This window comes from Lampris incognitus, chromosome 1 (genome assembly GCF_029633865.1).
Source record: "Lampris incognitus isolate fLamInc1 chromosome 1, fLamInc1.hap2, whole genome shotgun sequence".
NCBI lineage: Eukaryota > Metazoa > Chordata > Actinopteri > Lampriformes > Lampridae > Lampris > Lampris incognitus.
In genome coordinates this window covers 16,371,959-16,392,293 of record NC_079211.1, presented here as the reverse complement: position 1 = coordinate 16,392,293, position 20,335 = coordinate 16,371,959, and the positions used below count along the sequence as shown (strand labels likewise).

Genomic DNA, 20,335 nt, shown 5'->3' with positions numbered 1-20,335 from the left:
CACACACACACACACACACACACACACACACACACACACACACACACACACACACACACACACACAATGGAAGGCCTTACACCAACTTTGCACTTAAATCTAAGCAGCAGTCTGAAGGTACAAGCAGAAAACCAGCTCAATGTATGCAGAGCGCATTAAATAATGACACAGGGTGAGTGAGTAGATGGACTGGTAATCACATAATACATTGTTTTAGGGATCACTACTGACAGAATAAAACCTTTGTGGCTCCGGCTCAGGCCTTATTCAACACAGAGAGAGAGAGAGAGAGAGAGAGAGAGAGAGAGAGAGAGAGAGAGAGAGAGAGAGAGAGAGAGAGAGAGAGAGAGAGAGAGAGAGAGAGAGAGACACGTGTACACAGTTAAACACACGCAAATGCACACACACACATACACACAAATGTGGGACACGAAAACGTCTGTACACGCTCACGCCCGAGGACGCACGCACAAAAGCAGGGGCGCCATCTATCAGGCTGCAGACAGCAACCCTGCGCAGGGGAAATCTGTCCTGTGATGGCTGTAAATGAGAGCTGTGGCTGGGTTGTCACATTGAGTTTTGGCAGGGACATATAGGAGCTGCGAGGAGGCGGAGGGGAGACACTGCGTGCGGATATAATGAACTTGCAGTCGGCGATAGCTGGGGGCTGGGGGGGGACGGAGGCCAAAAGCGGTGGTACAGTCACAGCTAGCAGGGCTAACCCCTGCTATAAGGGGACGATGAAGGAACATAGAGAGAGAGAGAGAGAGAGAGAGAGAGAGAGAGAGAGAGAGAGAGAGGGGGGTGGTGAATAGAGAGCTGTAAAAAGATGGGAGAGAAGAATGTGTGAGAAAGAGGTGAAGGTAATAAACCTAGACGGAGGAAAAACCCCCAGAGATAATGAAAAGGTATAGCGATGGAGGTGGTGTGCCAATCCACCCGCAGAGAAAGAGAGGGATGATTGCTGTTGGGATCGTCGAGGCGTTGGTTGTGTTTAACCCGAGGAATATTTACTCTAATTAGAGCCGGCTAATGTGTCTCCAGGTATATAAAAGCTTCAAGCATTTCTCTCAGAGTAATTGGGAGCACAGAGCATGCATTGTCCGGGACAGCGCCGGAGAGGTCCCTTTGTACACCATTAACAGTTCACTGACAACAAAAGCACAGATAATAGAATGTAATGCGGCCTCCTCGCCCACCCGTGTATTCAAACGGTCATTAGGGTAATGCGGACTAACTCATTCCTTCTGCGGCGGAGTCCAGAAAACTCGGTGACTCCTCCCAATTCCCTCACACCCCACCACACTTCTCTGCCCTCGGGTCCCTCTCCATTATGCTGCCCCGCAGACAGAGACGCCTCTGTCCACTCTCTGTCCCCCCCCCCCCCCCCCCCGTACCCTGATGATAAACATGATTTCACGGTGCGTCACAGTCACCGGTCCTCGTCGAACATACCAAAACCTCTGCAAAAGAATTAATTCTCTCTGTTTGGGGGAGGGAGGGAGGGTGGGGGGGGGGGAACTGGGCCAAATGTAAAGATTTACAATTCCACACTTGAGTCTCCCCCCCTATGTTTTAATGCATCATAAACACTTGGTGTTTTTTGGTCTCTGTTCCAATAAAAACAGAGGGAGCGGGGGTGTAATATCTGGAGCTGGGGGAAATTAAATCTGAAGTTCCTCTCCTCCTCAGTGCGCTCAGAGCACATGCACGCACTCACACACTCACACAACCACACACACACACACACACAACCATACACACACCTACAAACACACACACACCTACACACATATGCATGCACCCACAGTTAATCAGCAGCCTTGGGAGAAATCTAAGACCACATCTACACCCAGTGGAGGGAACCTGATACAACTACCTCTTTTCTTTTTTTTCCCCCCGGTCCCACATTCCCCCTTTCTCTTAATCATCAGCCCACAAGCTCTCACTGATAAATTAGAGGGAATGGCTGCGATATTATACAGGAGTTAATGAAGACTGAAATTTATCTCAAACAAGGAAGCAGTGGAAGGGTTGTTTTCTTTGCGTTTTCTTTAAACATGGAAGGGTGTATTAGAAAACCTTGGGCGCACGTTGTTTTTTTCCCCATTTCTGCTGCTGCTGCTGCTGCTGCTGCTGCTGCTGCTGCTGCTGCTGCTGCTGCTGCTGCTGCTATTTCCAAAAGTCCTTTCAGAGTGCGGTGACAAACGTAACCCGACTTGAGTGGTGGAAAAATAAATCATACTTTCAAGTGAAGACAAATGCCTTATCCACTGGGACTGGCTTGAGGCTATAGTCATAATGGCCCCTCTCTCTCTCTCTCTCTCTCTCTCTCTCTCTCTCTCTCTCTCTCGCTCTTGCTCTCCGTCTCTCTCTTTCTTTCGTGTTCTCTCTCAGGGCAGGGAGTTTCCCTGGACTAGCATCGAGGTCCACCCAGCTCAGCCTAACTCAGCACTCGCCCAGTCCGATGCAGAACACCAGCGGACCAGGCATTCCTCCTCCACAGCATTATTCCAACATCCTCGGCCCCGTGTGCTAAACTGCTGGCGCCGGGAGGCACAAAGTTGCTGTGCGGCCTCCATTTTGAGGGCGCGGGAGAAAATGCCTGACCGTCCAGACTTTCGGTTCTCAGCGTATCAAAACAAGAGAATTATGTTCGACACGTAGTGTGAGCTCATTACTGAAGCCTAATCTTGTGACTGAGCCATAAAAACATAAACGCTGCATACCACTTTCACCCGGTCTGCTTGGCAAGACCGGCTCGGGCTCAGGGCGGGCCAGCTGCAGAAGTCTGTCTCCCCTTCCTTCGCTCCCTCTCTCTCTCTCTCTCTTCTCTGCTCTCAGTGCTATCAGGTTGCCACTCCTCCTCCTGCAGCCCATTACACAGGCCTCTTTATGCTGCGCTAAAAGCTGCTCATGTTCAAACACTCCTGGGAAAAGCTCCTTAAAACATGTCAGGATGAGAGGCCCCGTCCGGTAAAATATTAATAGGAAGTTAATTGGTTGTTAATGGACTGGTGCTTGGGTAGGAATCGCCGTCCATTAGATAGGCCACAGAAACAACCCATTCAGGGGTGTCGACTTACCACCTACCAGAGCTAATTGTTTTCCGGTCACTCTAACTGTGAGTCGTGGTAATCAGGTGTTAAAGTCATTATTGTTGGCTGAGTTTTATGTAAGGTCCTGCACGGCCTCATTGTCCCCCCCCCCCCGTGCCTATACGTGCCAACCACATTGACTTGTGAGGTTGGCATCGTGGGTGTTGAGTTACTTGACCGCGGCGGCTTATCGAGCTCCTTCTTATAGTACGGCCGTGCACCGTTCTCGTCTGCGTCACGAGTCTTTAATCAAAAGACCTACTTTGCCGATGAACGGAGAAAATAGTTTTAATTTAGTTTTTTTTTTTTTTTTATGGGGCCACTGTGTTTGTGCTTGCTGTGCTTTTCACCACCCAACAGCAAAAGAAATCCTACTTCTTGGTAGCAGGCATGTAATATTGATGCAGGACGAGACTCGGAGAAACACAGAAATCAAATGGAGTCTAGCCTAAAAGTTCAAATGTTGACATCAACGCATGCATTTTTGATCATTGCAAAACCTACAAGATGCCGCTGCTTTTTAGAGGAGATCATGTGTGTGTGTGTGTGTGTGTGTGTGTGTGTGTGTGTGTGTGTGTGTGTGTGTGTGTGTGTGTGTGTGTGAGTGAGTGAGTGGGGGGGCGGGGGGAGTGTGTGTTATGCGTTGTATTTTTGGAAATAAGTGATATTTCAGCATTTCTTTCCCTGCCGACTCTGTTCAGCTTCAGTTCCTTTATGAGACGGACCGATACTTGTAGAAACAATTTGTGCTGGAAATGGTACTGAAAATGGCAGTGGAAATTTCTCAGACGGACTGTTTCTTTCTTCTTCTTTTTTTACAGTTTGAGCTTTTAAATGTTCCAAGGCACTGAAATAGACAGGCTTTTAAAGTAATGTCACGTACTGTGCGTGTGGTAGGTCTATGGATATACACCGAAAAAAAGAAATAAATAAAACACGCATTTTCTTGCACATTTAAATTTTTCAGATGGAATCAAACGCAACCGAAGCTATCGAAGATATCAGGTCAAGTTATTTTGTTTCAGTCGGGCGAACACTTTAACCCTGGGTTAAATCTGTTCTGTGTGGAAACAGTACTTTTCTTTTCCCCCTCATTTTTTGCAGCCATTTCTGGGTTTTTTTTTAGATAAATTTCCGTCATAACGGATTGGCAACTGATTAAAAATGTGGTTTTGACAAAAAGAAACCCATTGTCAGCCACAAACCAGAAATGCTGCAGCATCGCTTCTGTCATTCCAGGCAAACGGCACTGAAAATATGAAACGAATATACTTAAAAATGTCAAAAAGTGGGGTTTGTACACATCAGAATGAGCACTCATCCGCTCATTTCTGATCAAAAATTCACTCTAAAAATGTCTCTTGTGCTAAATAAGCAAAAAGATTTCCAAAATCCAACACAAGATGTAGGTAGCCAGCGTAAAAGCCATAAAATAGTGTGGGAATAATAATAATAAAAAAAGGAATGTTTTCTTTGAACAAGTTTTGGCCCTCCTTAGCGCCACAGAGTAAATAAAACCCAACTTTTATTTTATTCCTAGAAGACAGGCACCTATTGTTTTACCTAAAAGTGCATTTCTTTTTGCAGTTCTTCTTTCACTGACGTCTATAAGAGTGGGGGGAATCTGAAACTTAGACACCATTATCTGTTGGAAGTTTAGAAATTTGGGATGGTTTTTTGTTTTTTTGGGGATTTCGGAATGCGAAAGCATGGAATGAATGGGTGTCCGGTTGCGATTACATTCCTGGGCAAACCTCATTCTGCCTTTGGGATGCTGTTCCTTTGCTGTGCTCGTTTCACTGATGGGTGCTCTATCACATCCGACACTAGATGGTGGTGAAACGTTGGGCGACACACGAGCCGCTCTCCCCAGTGTCCTTGGACCCTTCTGAGAGGTACCTCGCCGGCTGGCGACAGAGACGAGGCGAAGCCAGCTACCGCAGTGCTCTGAAGACGTGTCCTGCCCTGCCTGATGGCTCATGTAGCCTTCACGCCTGCCCCTGAATTGAACAATGTGGAAAGAAAGGGGGGGGGGGGCCTCACATGACAGAAATCATCCAGCTGCTTCTGAAATAAATAAGAGAGACAGAGAAGCCCAGGGACGTATGAATATATTATCGTCGTCAAACATTCAGAGGACATCACATCTTTGAAGGCGTTTGGGAAGTAACACAATATGTGCTGTGCAACATGTCCCGTTCTGTCTTTGTCATTCACAAATGAGTTGAAAATCATGCTTCACTTTTTTTTTTTTACAACTTGTTTTATAGAGTTAGAGAACGGACAATCTTTTAGCTAGACTTGTATTGTTAGCGAGGAGGCAAACACAATGCATGTATTCTGTTCATATCCGTGTAATGTGCTTTTTTTCTTGGTCATTTTATGTAGTCATTTTTATTAAAGGCCACTGGAATACATTACCCATGAAATCATCATGCATTAGATGCATGATGATGCACACAATATAGCAACGGTCAGCAAAACCTCACAAGTGCGAACTTAAAATAAAAAAAAATACAACAGTTTAAAATCCCCGTTCAGGGTAAAACATGCCTCAGATCGAAGTCTTACACAAAAACAAGCAAACAGCAAATGGAAAGAGACAGGAGGAGGGAAAGAAAGAGCCTTCGTTTAGTCGAATAATTGGATAGTAGGAGGCTAGTAAAGCCTTAGTGAATTTGTGTGTTGTCTGTTGGTTATTTCTGTGGTTGAATTAACTTTCATTTTGCATGGCACTGCAGAATATTTCTTTCAAAATTGCAAAACCATCTTTGGCATTGTAAAAATATTCATGAACATGCACTGGTCTTTGAGACACACTAGTGGCTTTGTGATCACCTCGCATGACTGCATTCGTTTGCAGTAAGATGAAATGGAAAAAAAATCAATTTTACAGATCTGTTGACTAAAGCAACAATACTCTTGGGGCAATGTTGTTGCCCCAGTGTCTATTGATAGACTAAAAAAATGCGTTTCATTGGCGATAGCCCTGCAAAATCCCTTCATGCATCTATAAAAGTAGGCGCTGTAAGAATGAACAGAGAAATATTTCACTTAGCATGCTTACCGACATACATTTTTGAAATGGCCCCTATCATTTGTGCATGCTCAAATCCTGTCGATGCTAGATGCTAAAGATGTATTTATTTTCTATGGGTCAAGAGTTTCACCGTGCTAAATAGAAGGAAAGAAGAAGAAGGCCACTTTATTTTGTCATTGTATGGTTACAGCGAAATTTGTTTTCTGCATTGAACCCATCCTATTGTATAGGAGCGGTGGGTAGATGCAGCGCCCGGGGACCAACTCCAGTTCTTCTTTCCATTGCCTTGCTCAGGGGCACAGACAGGAGTATTAACCCTAACATGCATGTCTTTTTGATGGTGGGAGGAAACCGGAGCACCCGGAGGAAACCCACGCAGACACGCGGCGAACACGCCAACTCCACACAGAAAGGACCTGGGACAGCCTGGGGTTCGAACCCAGGACCTTCTGGCTGTGAGGCAACAGTGCTAACCACTGGGACACCGTGCCACCACACTAGGAAGTAGTGAACTGTAGGAAAGTGAACTGTAGCGTTAAATCTCGTGTTCAGATTAAGACATTTTTGACGTTTGTGATATGACCAAGTCGTGAAAAGAAACGAGTAGATTTTATTACAATACAAAAGAGTTCAATAATGTACCCAGTATCAGACTGCAGCCATAAATTCTATCATCCAAAACATTTGGAGACATCGCAAACATAGCCGTACTCCCACCTGACACACCAACACCGCTGTAAGAAAATGTGGGGATTATGACTCACAATTTAGTCCTGTTTAACTCTTCTGGGTGTACCAGAAATGGCCGAAGGATTAGGTGTAGGGAGTTCAGGCGTAATATGGGATGAGCGCTTGGCTGAAACGCACTTTAGACCATTTTGTGGAAAGGGATTGGCCTGACCAAGCCTGTGAGGATCTTGGGCACATGAACGCTCACTATCTCCGCAATCATCTCCGGGAAGCTGATGCGTGTCGGCAAGGCCTGAGCGCCGATGAACAGATCATAAGCGAACTGGTGCAGCTTTCTCACAATCTGAGAATGAGAGCGGGGGGGGGGGGGGGAGAGAGAGAGAATGAAAGAGTCGTCGTTACAACAACGATAATAATAATAATTTCTCTTAACAAATGTGCTTCAATAAGTGGTTACAAAGACAAATTGGGTCTTTCCAGTCTGTGCTTTGCAGGCATGGTGTTGGTCTTTAGCCTAGACGGGGAGGCCCCTGTCAGAGGCCATCAGGCTGTGCTCCAACTCATATGGGATTAAGAGATTTGAGATGTAGCCTAAAACCATACGTAAGCAAGGTTTTAAAGTGATCCGTAAAATCTAGAAAGCAATGCATAACACAACACAACAAGAAACCCGGGTAGAGAAGATAAACTAGGAGTCATGTGATCTTGGCGATGTGTTTTTTAGCCTTTACTCAAGGGCAGCAGAACCCCTCATAAACTGGCACGACTCCAAGAGGACAAGGCAATAAAGTACACAAGGTGCAGTGATATTAAACTGAGTTTAAATCTCTCCATCCGAGTGGAAGATAAAATCCTAAACTGGTGAAAACAGGACTGAGCCTGCTTTTTGGTGTATTGCTCAAGGCTTGAGCATGAAGTAAAGATGGGAGGATAAGTCCCATCAAACCACTAAACAAAAAGACATAAAAGTGTTATCATTTCGCTGGCTCTGAAATGATTAATCCCGCTCAGTTAGAGAGCAGTTAAACAATAACGCATAAGTAGAAAGAGCATCCAACTCTATCTGGCTATGGCTCAGTATGGTGCGTTTTTATTTTTAAGGTACACTCCAATCTATTTAAAGTTGGAGGTAGTCATGTCGTTAGTGGTTAGAAATCACATTTCTACGCCTGTTTAGAGTCACGGCATGCAGGGGTTTTTGCATGAGAAGTGGGGTTGGGTCCATTACCGGCTGGAGATGGTCCAGCAGTTGTGTGAGCTGAAACAGTCTCCGAGTATGGGTGGTCTCTCTGTGGTGGCTGGCCAGGCGGTCCAGCTCATTTATGTAGGAGGTCCGCAGCTCATCAAAACAATGCTGGTTCTTCAAACCCTCCACTGGTACTGTGTCACAAAGCCACAACACAACATTCATCCCCATGGACTTTTTCCATTCCTCAATTCTCCAAACTAAGGTTATACTATTTTATAGTCGTATTTCACTCGCCCGACTGTCAGTGAACTCGTTATTTGAGATATGGTCCTGATGGACTCACTGATGCTAAAGAGGAGCAGGGCCTTCATGCAGAGAAACTCCTCCTGGGTGACCCTCAGTATGTAGAACCTCTGGGAGAGCAGCTTCATCCTCACACAATGGTCATACATACTAGACACTTGCATTCGTTCGCTGTGAGGAAGGGATGAATGAACAGAGAGAGGGGAAGGGGATGAAACATAGGATTCAAGACATGGGGGTAGGAAGGTAGGATAGCAGAAGAGGAGAGAGGAAAATATTAAAGGAAGTAAAATGAGTGATGTGGATAATGGAAAACGAGAACGAGATACAGACACAAAGAAAAACGAGGGTCAGAAACAGGAGCAGGCATATCCATTAACATGCAGGTCAGTAGCAGCCAGCCAGAGTGACAGAGGTCTAATACAGATGGAATGAGCATTTCTTCTATGCTGCATGAAACATCAGCTCAGTTCGGGCTGCTCCAAGGGCCCTTGGCTTGCATTGGCATTCGAAACACCATCCTGCCTCTAACCTGCTCTTCTCTGAACATAACTTGCTGATAAGAGGCAGCAGAACCATGCGCCTCATGTATCTCGTGATGGAGTTGGGCGCAGAGAAATTGTAGCGTTCTGCTTTTAGCCGCACAGTGACGAGATAAAGTCAATAGTTTGAACTATCACAAACAGTTTGAGACAGGCTGGAAGAAGTTGTGTTACGAATCACAAGCTCGGAGATGAAAGAAGACAATTCGGTGCAGCGGCAGCTCTGATCCTAGTGACTGACGATGATTTGGCTTTGATGAAATGGAATAAATCATCAACCGGGGTGATCCCTCTGCGGCCGTATGCAGTGGATGCAAAGGAAACGGTAAGAACATCATAGACTTGTTTACCGTCTAGGTTGAAGAGACACTGTTCTTTTGTCTGAGTTTCGAGCGTTCCTCTGAAGTTTACATGCCACCGGTGAAATCTCATGATAGCCCAACAAACTAAGTTGTCGCAACAATTATCAACAAGAGTTTTGGGGGAAATTAAAAAAATAATTGATTTTGAAAACATGATGCGGGTGAATAAAGTGAACAAACTTTATCAACTTTTATTTGAGATAAACTCAATGCCAGAGTAATGTTTCTAGAGATGCACACTGAGTAAATTCATGGCTTTAGTTGACTTACTCATTGAAGACCAGGTCAGGGGCAAAGTACAGCATGGCGCCGTTGGTGAGTGTGTATGACCGCCAACCCAGAGCAAACACCATCACCCCCATCCATGAAGACTGAATCACTGACATCTGATCATCCACGTGAAGGTTACGGAAACCTGCTCAACAAAATCTTATTTTATCAAATTTAAGGTCCCATTGAAATTTAAAAAACATGATGAAGCATAATATAACCATTTAATGCATCAATAAAGACAGTGAGGACTTTATACTTTAAACAAAAGAGAAAGTATAGTATGGGTAGTCAGCAGTGCAGCGCTTGACCAAATGCGTGCCCTGAATTGAACTTTGCATTTCTAGCATTGCAAGAAAACCATTGCAAAACACAATTAAATTACACTTCAGAGCCTGAGGTTGAACTGAGTCACTTTATTGACAGCTGGTCTCAATGAAAAGTGGTGCATCACATAACTGACAGCTGGTCTACTGGCATATTTTGTTACAGCATATGAAAATATACCAAAGGGGAATGTATGTGGGAGGCGCCTTACTTTAAGTTTCATTATTTTCCGGGAAGAAAAAGTTTTAGATGCCTCTTTGCTAGTTCATTTCATGGAAAAGTTAATTAAAAAACAGCAGGTGATACTTTTTTTCTGGGAAGCTAACTGATGCCCCACAAGGACGAGTGGTGCCCTGCACACAGAAGTAGTATGCTGCTTATTGTGAACAACGGGGTTGAATCGGGGCTCTGCTGGAAGGCCTGTGTCACACTTAGGTTATACTTGAATATGCCCCCCTCTAGTGGTTCATATCTGAAATGAACTGGTTTACGTGGCATGTTTTTTTGTGTTGTTTTTCCCCCTCCTTTCTCCTTTTTCTCCCCAATTATACTTGGCCAATTACCCTACTCTTCACATCTGGCTTCCCGCCCGCAGACACGGCCAATTGTGTCTGTAGAGATGCCCGACCAAGCCAGAGGTAACACAGGGACTCGAACCGCCGACCCCGTATTGGTAGGCAATGGAATAGACCGCTACGTTACCCGGATGCCCGGTTTATGTGGCATGTTTTCTTTTTGTAAGTGTTGGTGATGACGCAAATGACTTTAATTCATATTGCTCTAATTTCCTAGTCTACTTGGCATGATTTCGTACAAGGCTTTATGTCTGGTACTAAGGCCTGGTTAAGATGGTTGAGGGTCTTCCTCATGGCTTTTATATCAAGTAACATCTTTCGATATATTAAGGGTTGCAGAAAGAAAGCCACTTTATTTGACATTGTATTCTTACAACGATTTTGTTCTCTGCATTTAACCCATCCTATTGTGTAGGAGCAGTGGGCCGATGCAACACCCGGGGACCAACTCCAGTTCTTCTTTCCATTGCCTTGCTCAGGGGCACAGACAGGAGTATTAACCCTAACATGTACGTCTTTTTGACGGTGGGAGGAAACCGGAGCACCTGGAGGAAACCAACGCAGACACGGGGAGAACATGCAAACACCACACAAAAAGGATCTGGGATGGTCTGGGGTTCGAACCCAGGACCTTCTTGCTGTGAGGTAACAGCGCTAACCACTGGGCCATCGTGCCGCCCATAGTGTGTGTGTGTGTGTGTGTGTGTGTGTGTGTGTGTGTGTGTGTGTGCGCATATACATATACATACATACATACATACATACATACACACACACATACATACATACATATATATACACACACAAACACAGCAATCATCATCAGCTGTCAACTGACAGCTGATGATTGCTTATGGCATGAAACAGGCTTGTATTGTCTCATAAAGAATTTGCTTGACTAACTGGATTATTTTGCTCCTTATTTGTTGAACACTTTCCCTATCGTTGATTGGTTCTTTTAACAATTTTTTATATTATATATATATATATACTGCTATGTATTAAAACTTTTTTCCTGCATCTGTATTGATATTCCACTCCTCATTAGTTGAGCACTTACAACAAGACCATTGACGGTTTCAGAAAAAAAGCTCGCTCGCTCTCTCTCGCTCTCTCTCTCTCTCTCTCTCTCTCTCTCTACATATATATATACGTATGTTGTGAGTGCTCAACTAATGAGGAGTGGAGCAGAATATCAACACGGATACAGGAAAAAAAGATTTTAATACATTGCAATGTATTAAAATCTTTTTTCCTGTATCCGTGTTGATATATACACTACCGTTCAAAAGTTTGGGATCACCCAAACAATTTTGTGTTTTCCATGAAAAGTCACACTTATTCACCACCATATGTTGTGAAATGAATAGAAAATAGAGTCAAGACATTGACAAGGTTAGAAATAATGATTTGTATTTGAAATAAGATTTTTTTTACATCAAACTTTGCTTTCGTCAAAGAATCCTCCATTTGCAGCAATTACAGCATTGCAGACCTTTGGCATTCTAGCTGTTAATTTGTTGAGGTAATCTGGAGAAATTGCACCCCACGCTTCCAGAAGCAGCTCCCACAAGTTGGATTGGTTGGATGGGCACTTCTTTGAGCAGATTGAGTTTCTGGAGCATCACATTTGTGGGGTCAATTAAACGCTCAAAATGGCCAGAAAAAGAGAACTTTCATCTGAAACTCGACAGTCTATTCTTGTTCTTAGAAATGAAGGCTATTCCATGCGAGAAATTGCTAAGAAATTGAAGATTTCCTACACCGGTGTGTACTACTCCCTTCAGAGGACAGCGCAAACAGGCTCTAACCAGAGTAGAAAAAGAAGTGGGAGGCCGCGTTGCACAACTGAGCAAGAAGATAAGTACATTAGAGTCTCTAGTTTGAGAAACAGACGCCTCACAGGTCCCCAACTGGCATCTTCATTAAATAGTACCTGTTAGAGCCTGTTTGTGCTGTCCTCTGAAGGGAGTAGTACACACCGGTGTAGGAAATCTTCAATTTCTTAGCAATTTCTCGCATGGAATAGCCTTCATTTCTAAGAACAAGAATAGACTGTCGAGTTTCAGATGAAAGTTCTGTTTTTCTGGCCATTTTGAGCGTTTAATTGACCCCACAAATGTGATGCTCCAGAAACTCAATCTGCTCAAAGAAGTGCCCATCCAACCAATCCAACTTGTGGGAGCTGCTTCTGGAAGCGTGGGGTGCAATTTCTCCAGATTACCTCAACAAATTAACAGCTAGAATGCCAAAGGTCTGCAATGCTGTAATTGCTGCAAATGGAGGATTCTTTGACGAAAGCAAAGTTTGATGTAAAAAAAATCTTATTTCAAATACAAATCATTATTTCTAACCTTGTCAATGTCTTGACTCTATTTTCTATTCATTTCACAACATATGGTGGTGAATAAGTGTGACTTTTCATGGAAAACACAAAATTGTTTGGGTGATCCCAAACTTTTGAACGGTAGTGTATATATATATATATATATATATATATATATATATATATATATATATATCCATCCATCCATCCATCCATCCATCCATTATACAAACCGCTTATCCTGCTCTCAGGGATATATGCTGGAGCCCCAGCAGTCATTAGGGGGCAGGCGGAGAGACACACTGGACAGGCCGCCAGACCATCACAGGGCTAACACACACACACACACACACACACACACACACACACACCTAGGAACAATTTAATACGGCTGATTCACCTGACCTACAGTTAAGGTCAACATTATTAGCCCCCTTTATGAAATCAAACAAAACCCTTAACTTTTCCATGGAAATGACCATAACCAAAAGTGTTTATAGTTTAATTGCTTCCAAAAGAACACAGACAAAATCTCCACTAAGCGTGATTAAGATATTTTACTGATGCGCTGAATTGAAACAAGAAAAAACAAAAATGACAAGGCCAAAATGATTAGCCTTCCGACAACTAATAGTCAATAGTGTAACCTTTCTGACTCACAACTGACAACAACCTCTTATGGTAGGTTGGCACATGTCTCTTGAGGGATCTTAGCTCACTCTTCCATGGAAAATTGTTCCAGCTCATCCAAACTGCATGGTTTTCGAGCATGGACATTAACCTTGAGCTCCTGCCACAGATTCTCAATAGGATTGAGATCTGGGCTCTGAGGGGGCCACTCCAGGACGTTGATTTTGGTGTCCTTCAAAAAGTTTTGGACCAACTTGGATGTATGCTTCGGGTCATTGTCTTGCTGGAAGAGCCAGCAGCGACCTAAAGCTAGACTGGCAGCAGATTTCTTTACATTATCCTTCAAAATGTCAACATAATCTTCTTTCTCCATGATCCCATGCACCCGAACAAGGTTCCCTTTGCCTGAAGCAGCAAAACAGCCCCACAGCATTATGCTCCCACCACCATGTTTAACTGTGGCAACTGTGTTTTTAGGGTTGAAGGCCTCTCCCTTCCTTCGCCAAACAAAAGCAACATCCATGTGCCCAAACAGCTCAAGTTTAGTCTCAGACCAAAGGACAGACTTCCAAAACTCATGCCCATGTTTCAAATGTTCATGGGCAAACTTCAGTCTGGCTGTGATGTGCCACTGTGTGAGCAATGGAGTTTTTCTTGGACGATGACCTTGAAGCCTACCATGATGAGGAGCCCTCACAACAGTCTTCCTTGAAACATCAAGTCCAGAAGAGGCCAGTTCAGCAACAATCATCTTGGCAGAGATTCGGGGATTGTTGTTGACATCTCTGATTATTTTCCTCTCCAAAGTTTTTGAAATCTCGCACCTTCGACCTCGCCCAGGTTTGTTTCTAACAGAATTTGTCTCCTTATGTTTTGCAGTGATGCAACATACAGCTGTTCTAGACACTGGGAAATGCTTGGAAATGGCAGTATAGCCTCCCCCCCTTAAAATGAGCATCCACTATCTTCTTTCTGAGTTCCAGACTCATTTCTTTACTTTTTGGCATGATGAAATTACTTCTTACCAAGAATTTAAGAGTAGTCCCTCTCAATCAAGTGTTCAAGTGCCACTAGCCCTGTTCATTGGAGTCCCTTAAGTAAAGTTCAATGCTGATTGATTGCTCAGGTGGGGTTTGAGAGCTGATTGATGGCTCAGGTGTGTTTTGAAAGCAAAAAATCACATGGGGGCTAATAATTTTGACCGCCTCAATTTTCACTACATTCGGTATAAAGCAAACCTGAAGATTTATCTTACATTTCAAAATGTACTAAATAGGGGCCTTAACACTTATGAATGTTTTACTATGTAACATTTTATGAATGATGCAAACATTGGGCAGAATTTTAGGGAAATGTTCCATAGTTCCTTGGGGGCTAATAATTTTGACCTTAACTGTACATGTATTTGGACTGTGGGAGGAAACCGGAGCACCCAGAGGAAACCCACGCAGACACGGGGAGAACATGCAAACTCCACATAGAGGACGACCCGGGACGACCCCCAAGGTTGAACTACCCCGGGGCTTGAACCCAAGACCTTCTTGCTGTGAGGCGACTATATATATATACACACACACCTAGCAGTTAGTTACATGTTACACTATATAATATTGTATTCCCCATGCCTTCTGTTCTTAGATTCTACTCCCCGTGCCTCCACTATGCCATCTTCCTCTTAGCTGTCCGACTGTCTCGATACGGAAATTGATTAAAAATTTTTTAAAGAAAGATAGGTTTACCTGGCATTGCCTTGGCCCAGCGCACCACACTAACAAGTTGTCTCTCTCCCAGCTCGTTGAGGCTGGTTAGCAAGGATGCAGGGCAGTCAGGCTGGCCAGGGTCATGACCCGCGTTCACAACAGTCGGCTCAATAGCCTGAAGCAAGCTCAGCAGAGATAGACATGATTGCAAGGTGGGGGCAGGATGTAGATCCAGCAGCTGGGACGATTCTGCAACTGGGCAAAAAAAATCAGAAATCTAAACCAACAAACCATACAGGGTATTTCAATCATCAACTGAGAAAAGTACAAAATAGTGTTATACATTTAACAGCGTGCACTTGTAAGTGATGTATCGCTTCCAAGGGAAATGTGCTGAATATCAAATTAATATCTTGATGAATCATGAAAGGTGGCCATGGGGTGGCAGCCATCCTCACCACTGCAAGACTGGACAGCCGAACAGCTTGACCCCAAGGCCCCAACCTGCTTCTCTACCCTCTCTTGTCTTTCTTCATAACCCCATGTGCCCCGAGGCTGCTCCTCTTCTCCGTGACTCATCTGCCCTGCCCCTTTCAGCCTTCGGCCTGCAATCCATCAAAAGGCACATGGGAAAAAAATGGGAAATTTTATGAAAAGCAATAAGCCAATGTTTCACCCAACTTGGTCTATTACACAATGAATGGCGAAGACAGTTAAGGAAAACCAGCTTAATGCAAAAAAGAACAAGCCCTTCATGAAGCCAGCGTAAGAACAGTCTGGGGAGTTATTCATTGCCAACGCCCAGTCAGTGGCTTCTCCATTTTCACCACTGTGTTTAAGAATGCTCTCTTGGCCTTTGCTGAAATATATCTGTAACAGTGTATCCAGGCTGGAACATCTCATTAGTTAGTTCGGATCCAGTGTGTTTGAGGTATCTCGCTGAAACGAGCTCTTTTTTACTTTTCAAATGCAAACCAACCATTTCCTTTCTCTTATTTTATTTCATATTTTAAAAAGGCACTGACCTTTGAGGCTCATTCCCGACAGGAAGCACCTCTTCAAGCGGCACGAGGCACAGTTCTTTCTCCTCAGTTTGTCGATGGTGCAGTCATTGCGGCTGGCACACAGGTGGTTCTGCTTACCTGGGGATGCACACACACGTCCTGGGCGTGAGGGAGGCCCTTTGGTAATACCCCAGCTATCACTCAGAGCAACACTGTGTGGGTGTGGACTGATAATGCTTCACCCTCATAACCAGAGGTCACTGTGTCCTGCCTGGCCTGCATGTGTAAGTAAGCAAGTGAGTGGGCACAAGGGACTGAATAAGCAGCAAGGGAGTGGGTGTGTGTTTGTGTGCACGTGTTTCATTTTTGTGAGGACCAATTTGAGTACTTAATCATCAGTGTGAGGACATGTTTGCAAAGTGAGGACATTTTTGCTGGTCCTCACTGCTTTCAGTCTATTTTAGGGTTAGGATTTGTGTTCAGGGCTATGGTTAGAATTACGATTAGGTTAAGGTCAAGGTTAGAGTAAGGAAATTAATGAGAGGTCCTCATAAAGATGGAAGTACAAGACTGTGTGTGTGTGTGTGTGTGTGAGAGAGAGAGAGAGAGTGAGTGACAGACCCACCTGCAGCAGCTCTCTTGAAGAATACCTTGCAGCTACCGCAGGTCACAGCTCCATAGTGACAGCCCGAGGCATCGTCCCCACACACCTGGCACACCCTCCGATCAGACAGATACACACTCATACCTGGGAACAAACCCTCATACCTGGATACCCACATGCATGCACACACACAAAGACACAGTAATGCATTATTATAAAGTTGTATTTAAGGTGTTACTCCTTTCTCTACAGTGTTGCTCTATTAACAGCAAAATGTGGTGTTAAGATGTGACCCTCAAATCAAGTCGCAGTTTAACACTTGTGTGGTGACACACCCACCCCACCCACACACAGATCTGTGGATTTATTACAGTATAAGGATTAACACTGCGATCAGATTTGTGTTCTATGGTTTTTCCATGACCTGAACGTGTTGGGTGACTTGGTTCGGAAACTTGGGGGCACTTGATCCTTAAATTCTATCGTAATATAAGCTTTACTCATCGCCATTCTAATCGCTCATGTTTGGCGAGGATATTCTATCATTTGTGGATGAGTCGTTTTGCATTTGCTGATGTTGGACATTAAAACTGTTTAGGCCATTTTAAAGACAGCCCGGATGACTTTTTAATAGGACTCGATAAAAAAAGAGATCTAACCGCATCCCCTCCCATTTTAGGCACAGGTGGTGCATCTCTTATTTACGGTGACACTGACAGTTTAACTGGTAACGTGTGCAAGGTTAGACAAAGCAAAACCAGGTATGCAGTCTGGAAACGTGGGGAGGGGTGAGGGAGGCACACTTTGATTTAGCCTAGCTGTGTGTGAAACCGGGCTTGACCAAGGCCAAAACCACTTGCAGTTGTGAGAGTGCAAATGATTTAATACTGATAGAGGGTGCATGCTGTGCCACACATGCAGACAGAGCATGTTTCCTCCATACAGCTGTCTGAATTACAGGGATGCAGTAGTCATAGCAAAACAAAAAACAAAAAAACCAGTGCATTAAGTACTCAAGCGAATTCCAGTTATATGTACTCCATTGAAGGAAGACCCAGCGTTGGATGCCCTGTCTCCCACAGTCCTTGGCGAAAAAAAAGGTCAAGAGATTTAGTTAGCCAAGCACGGTGTGGACTTGTGCTGCCACCACAGATTGGTGGATTGGTGGAATGAATTCTACCTCTTTAGATAGACCAATACATTATTTAAAATGCGTCACCGTTGTCGTTATCTCGACACTGTTATGCGCAATATCCACCGAGCAAACGCTCCAAATGGGGCCGTTTTAACGCGTCCCTTTCTAACGCAGCGCCTTTGTGAGTTGCATCTCACGTATGAAAGGTATAGAGAGATTGTTATAATTATCAGCGAGGCAATCAATTAAAGTGGGCACTTGACACTGTATATATGTCTTTGAAAGGCGGACGCCTCATGACGGAGCACAACACTCGCAATTAAGGAGATTTCCCTCCACGATGGGTGCCTCACTGCAGTGATGTGTGTGTGTGTGTGTGTGTGTGTGTGTGTGTGTGTGTGTGTGTGTGTGTGTGTGTGTGTGTGTGTGTGTGTGTGTGTGTGTGTGTGTGACACAACATCTAATGTATTATCTCAGCTCTTGGCACCTATTGCGCGTATAATGATCAAACCCCATCCACCCACATGGCTGGGAAGCCCACAACTCCTGCCGTTACGATGCCCAGGATTCCGGTGCTAATCGGGGTCGGGGGGAGGGGAGGGAAGGTGTGGGGCGGGGGAGGGACAATAACAAATAGAGAAGGCCTACGTTTCGCAGTAATTAAGACATTTTACCTGAAGTTTGAACCGCTGTAGTTCACCCAACCGGTAGTATCTTCAGTCTTGACAGCGGAGCAACCGGCTTGCCCCTGAGAAGTTGTACTTTGGTAACTTTCCACTTGGCCATACCCGTGCGCCATCTCCGCTTGAACTCCGCCGCCCCCCGGGCAGTCAGCGGAGGGGACGCAGTAGCACTGCTGCCTGCCCCCGGCCTGTCCGTAGTTGCGGTATTTACAGTAGAAATTGTGGCCCCCTAATCCGCCTCGCAGCGGTTCGGTTCGGCCGCTGCGAATGTGTTCAGCGACGCACCACACTCCTGCCGCGCCCCCGAACATCGCCGCCGCGCTCGCCGAGTACGAGGAGTGCGGTTTCAACGGCGGCCGCTCGTCTGGCCGAGGGGGGACGGACACTTGGTCCGCCGGGCTCGTGAGCTCTTCGGCGTCCCTGCAGGCATAACGCGCAACCACCGGGCCGTGCGCCGCGGTTTGCGCGCCGCCACATTCGCCCGACCTGAGCAAATCCATGCAGCTGACCCGATATACGTCGCGGCACACTTCTTCGCAATCCTCTCGACTTGACTTTGCTTCATTCGCCGGCTGCCTGGTTGACCCCGCAGTCAGAGTCGCGCCCGCCGAGCCCAACTCCGCGGCTCCACTGGGGGAAGTGTCACAGAGAGTCTGGACGCTCTCCGCAAAGGCGCCGTAAGGGCGATGATTTATGTCGCTTTGCTGGGAACCCGAGTCCAAACCCAGTGACACGGACACCGCGTCGCTGAGCTCTATGACGGCCGGACACGCGCGGGGTTCTCGATCGCGTTGACTCACTGCTACGGCGGTGGGAGTTTCCTCCAACTCGGACGCTCTTGGATGAAAAGACATATTGGCTCCGAGTCAAAATTTCAATGTCTTAGGTCGCATGGACGAGGAGCCAAATATTTACGCAGGTAGAAAACGCCTGCCCAGAGGCGATCCGGTCATGCGTTTGTGTCGTTGCACACTGGGGTAAATAAAACCAGAGGCATATCCGCCGCTGACGAAATCACAAGTTCTGCCCCGTGAATGTAGGGCTGGCGCGCTTTCAAGTCGTGAGTCTGTACACAAACAAGGTGACTGATCGTTTACCCTTTCGCTGATGTCTCAATGTTTTCGTGTAACTTATCCTGACCGCTAAACCAACTTTCTAACGTGTCCTCAATTGTTAATAACCACTTGTTAACGCGCGGACAGCTTCCGGAGCGCAGCTGCGGCGTGTACACCGGATCATGCACTACAATGCCAAGACCCCCGAAGCGTAAACCATTATTCCATTTAGAAAAAAAACTGCCGCGCCCCCTCCCAGCGGCTGGCTCGGAGAGTGAAAAGGATGTCTATGGACTGCAAGGAAAGGGCGGAACGTGTAGGGGCGTAACTTGTAGCAGGACCATCAGAATCAGAAATGTTATTAATTCCCGAGCAGGAAATTGGGTCCTTTTGCAGACACTCACGCTCTAGCAAAGACGGGGGGGGGGGATAACAAGATAAAAAGAAAATAGAAATAAATAGAAATAGAAGATAAAATAAGAAATAGAAATAATAAAAAATGTAAACATACGTGCACCATGCTCCAGCGTATAACACCCTATCTATGCTATATAACTGCAGCGTGGAACACAAATCACATACAAACACAGACAAGGTCAAATAATTCGAAAACCGAATCTGATGACTATTGACTCAGAGCGTCTGACACTGCGGGAGGAGTTGTAAAATTTGATGGCCACAGGCAGGAATGGCCTCCTGTGGCGCTCTGCGGTGCATTTCGGCAGAATGAGTCTAATCACCAAAAGTACTCCTGTGCCCGACCAGCACGTCACGGAGTGGGTGGGAGACGTTGTCCATGGTG

At 45.3% G+C, this 20,335-nt stretch overlaps 1 protein-coding gene across 2 annotated transcripts; it reads right to left on the bottom strand.

The window, feature by feature from the left end:
• Positions 1 to 5,197: 5,197 nt before the first annotated feature.
• Positions 5,198 to 19,417, bottom strand: LOC130115129 (androgen receptor-like). Of its 2 annotated transcripts, none has more exons than XM_056282787.1 (9): positions 18,470 to 19,417; positions 16,682 to 16,824; positions 16,078 to 16,194; positions 15,511 to 15,657; positions 15,092 to 15,307; positions 9,495 to 9,639; positions 8,361 to 8,491; positions 8,057 to 8,208; positions 5,198 to 7,171 (listed from the first exon to the last, which is right to left on the bottom strand). In XM_056282787.1, the coding sequence occupies exons 1-9, from the start codon at positions 19,330 to 19,332 to the stop codon at positions 7,007 to 7,009; spliced, it is 2,079 nt and encodes a 692-aa protein (XP_056138762.1). In that variant the 5' UTR covers positions 19,333 to 19,417; the 3' UTR covers positions 5,198 to 7,006. The 2 variants fall into 2 exon arrangements, with proteins under 2 accessions (XP_056138762.1, XP_056138825.1); XM_056282850.1 differs by having other exon boundaries at positions 15,092 to 15,301.
• Positions 19,418 to 20,335: the final 918 nt, after the last annotated feature.

What these genes read in the sequence shown, in the direction of transcription:
- LOC130115129 (XM_056282787.1), bottom strand. Translation starts at nt 19,332, where the DNA reads ATGTCTTTTCATCCAAGAGCGTCCGAGTTGGAGGAAACTCCCACCGCC. An exon ending in CTGGGCCAAGGCAATGCCAG is followed by an intron (nt 9,640 to 15,091) that starts GTAAACCTATCT and finishes TTTGTTGAGCAG; the next exon opens with GTTTCCGTAACCTTCACGTG. An exon ending in CCTGCTCCTCTTTAGCATCA is followed by an intron (nt 8,209 to 8,360) that starts GTGAGTCCATCA and finishes TTTGTGACACAG; the next exon opens with TACCAGTGGAGGGTTTGAAG.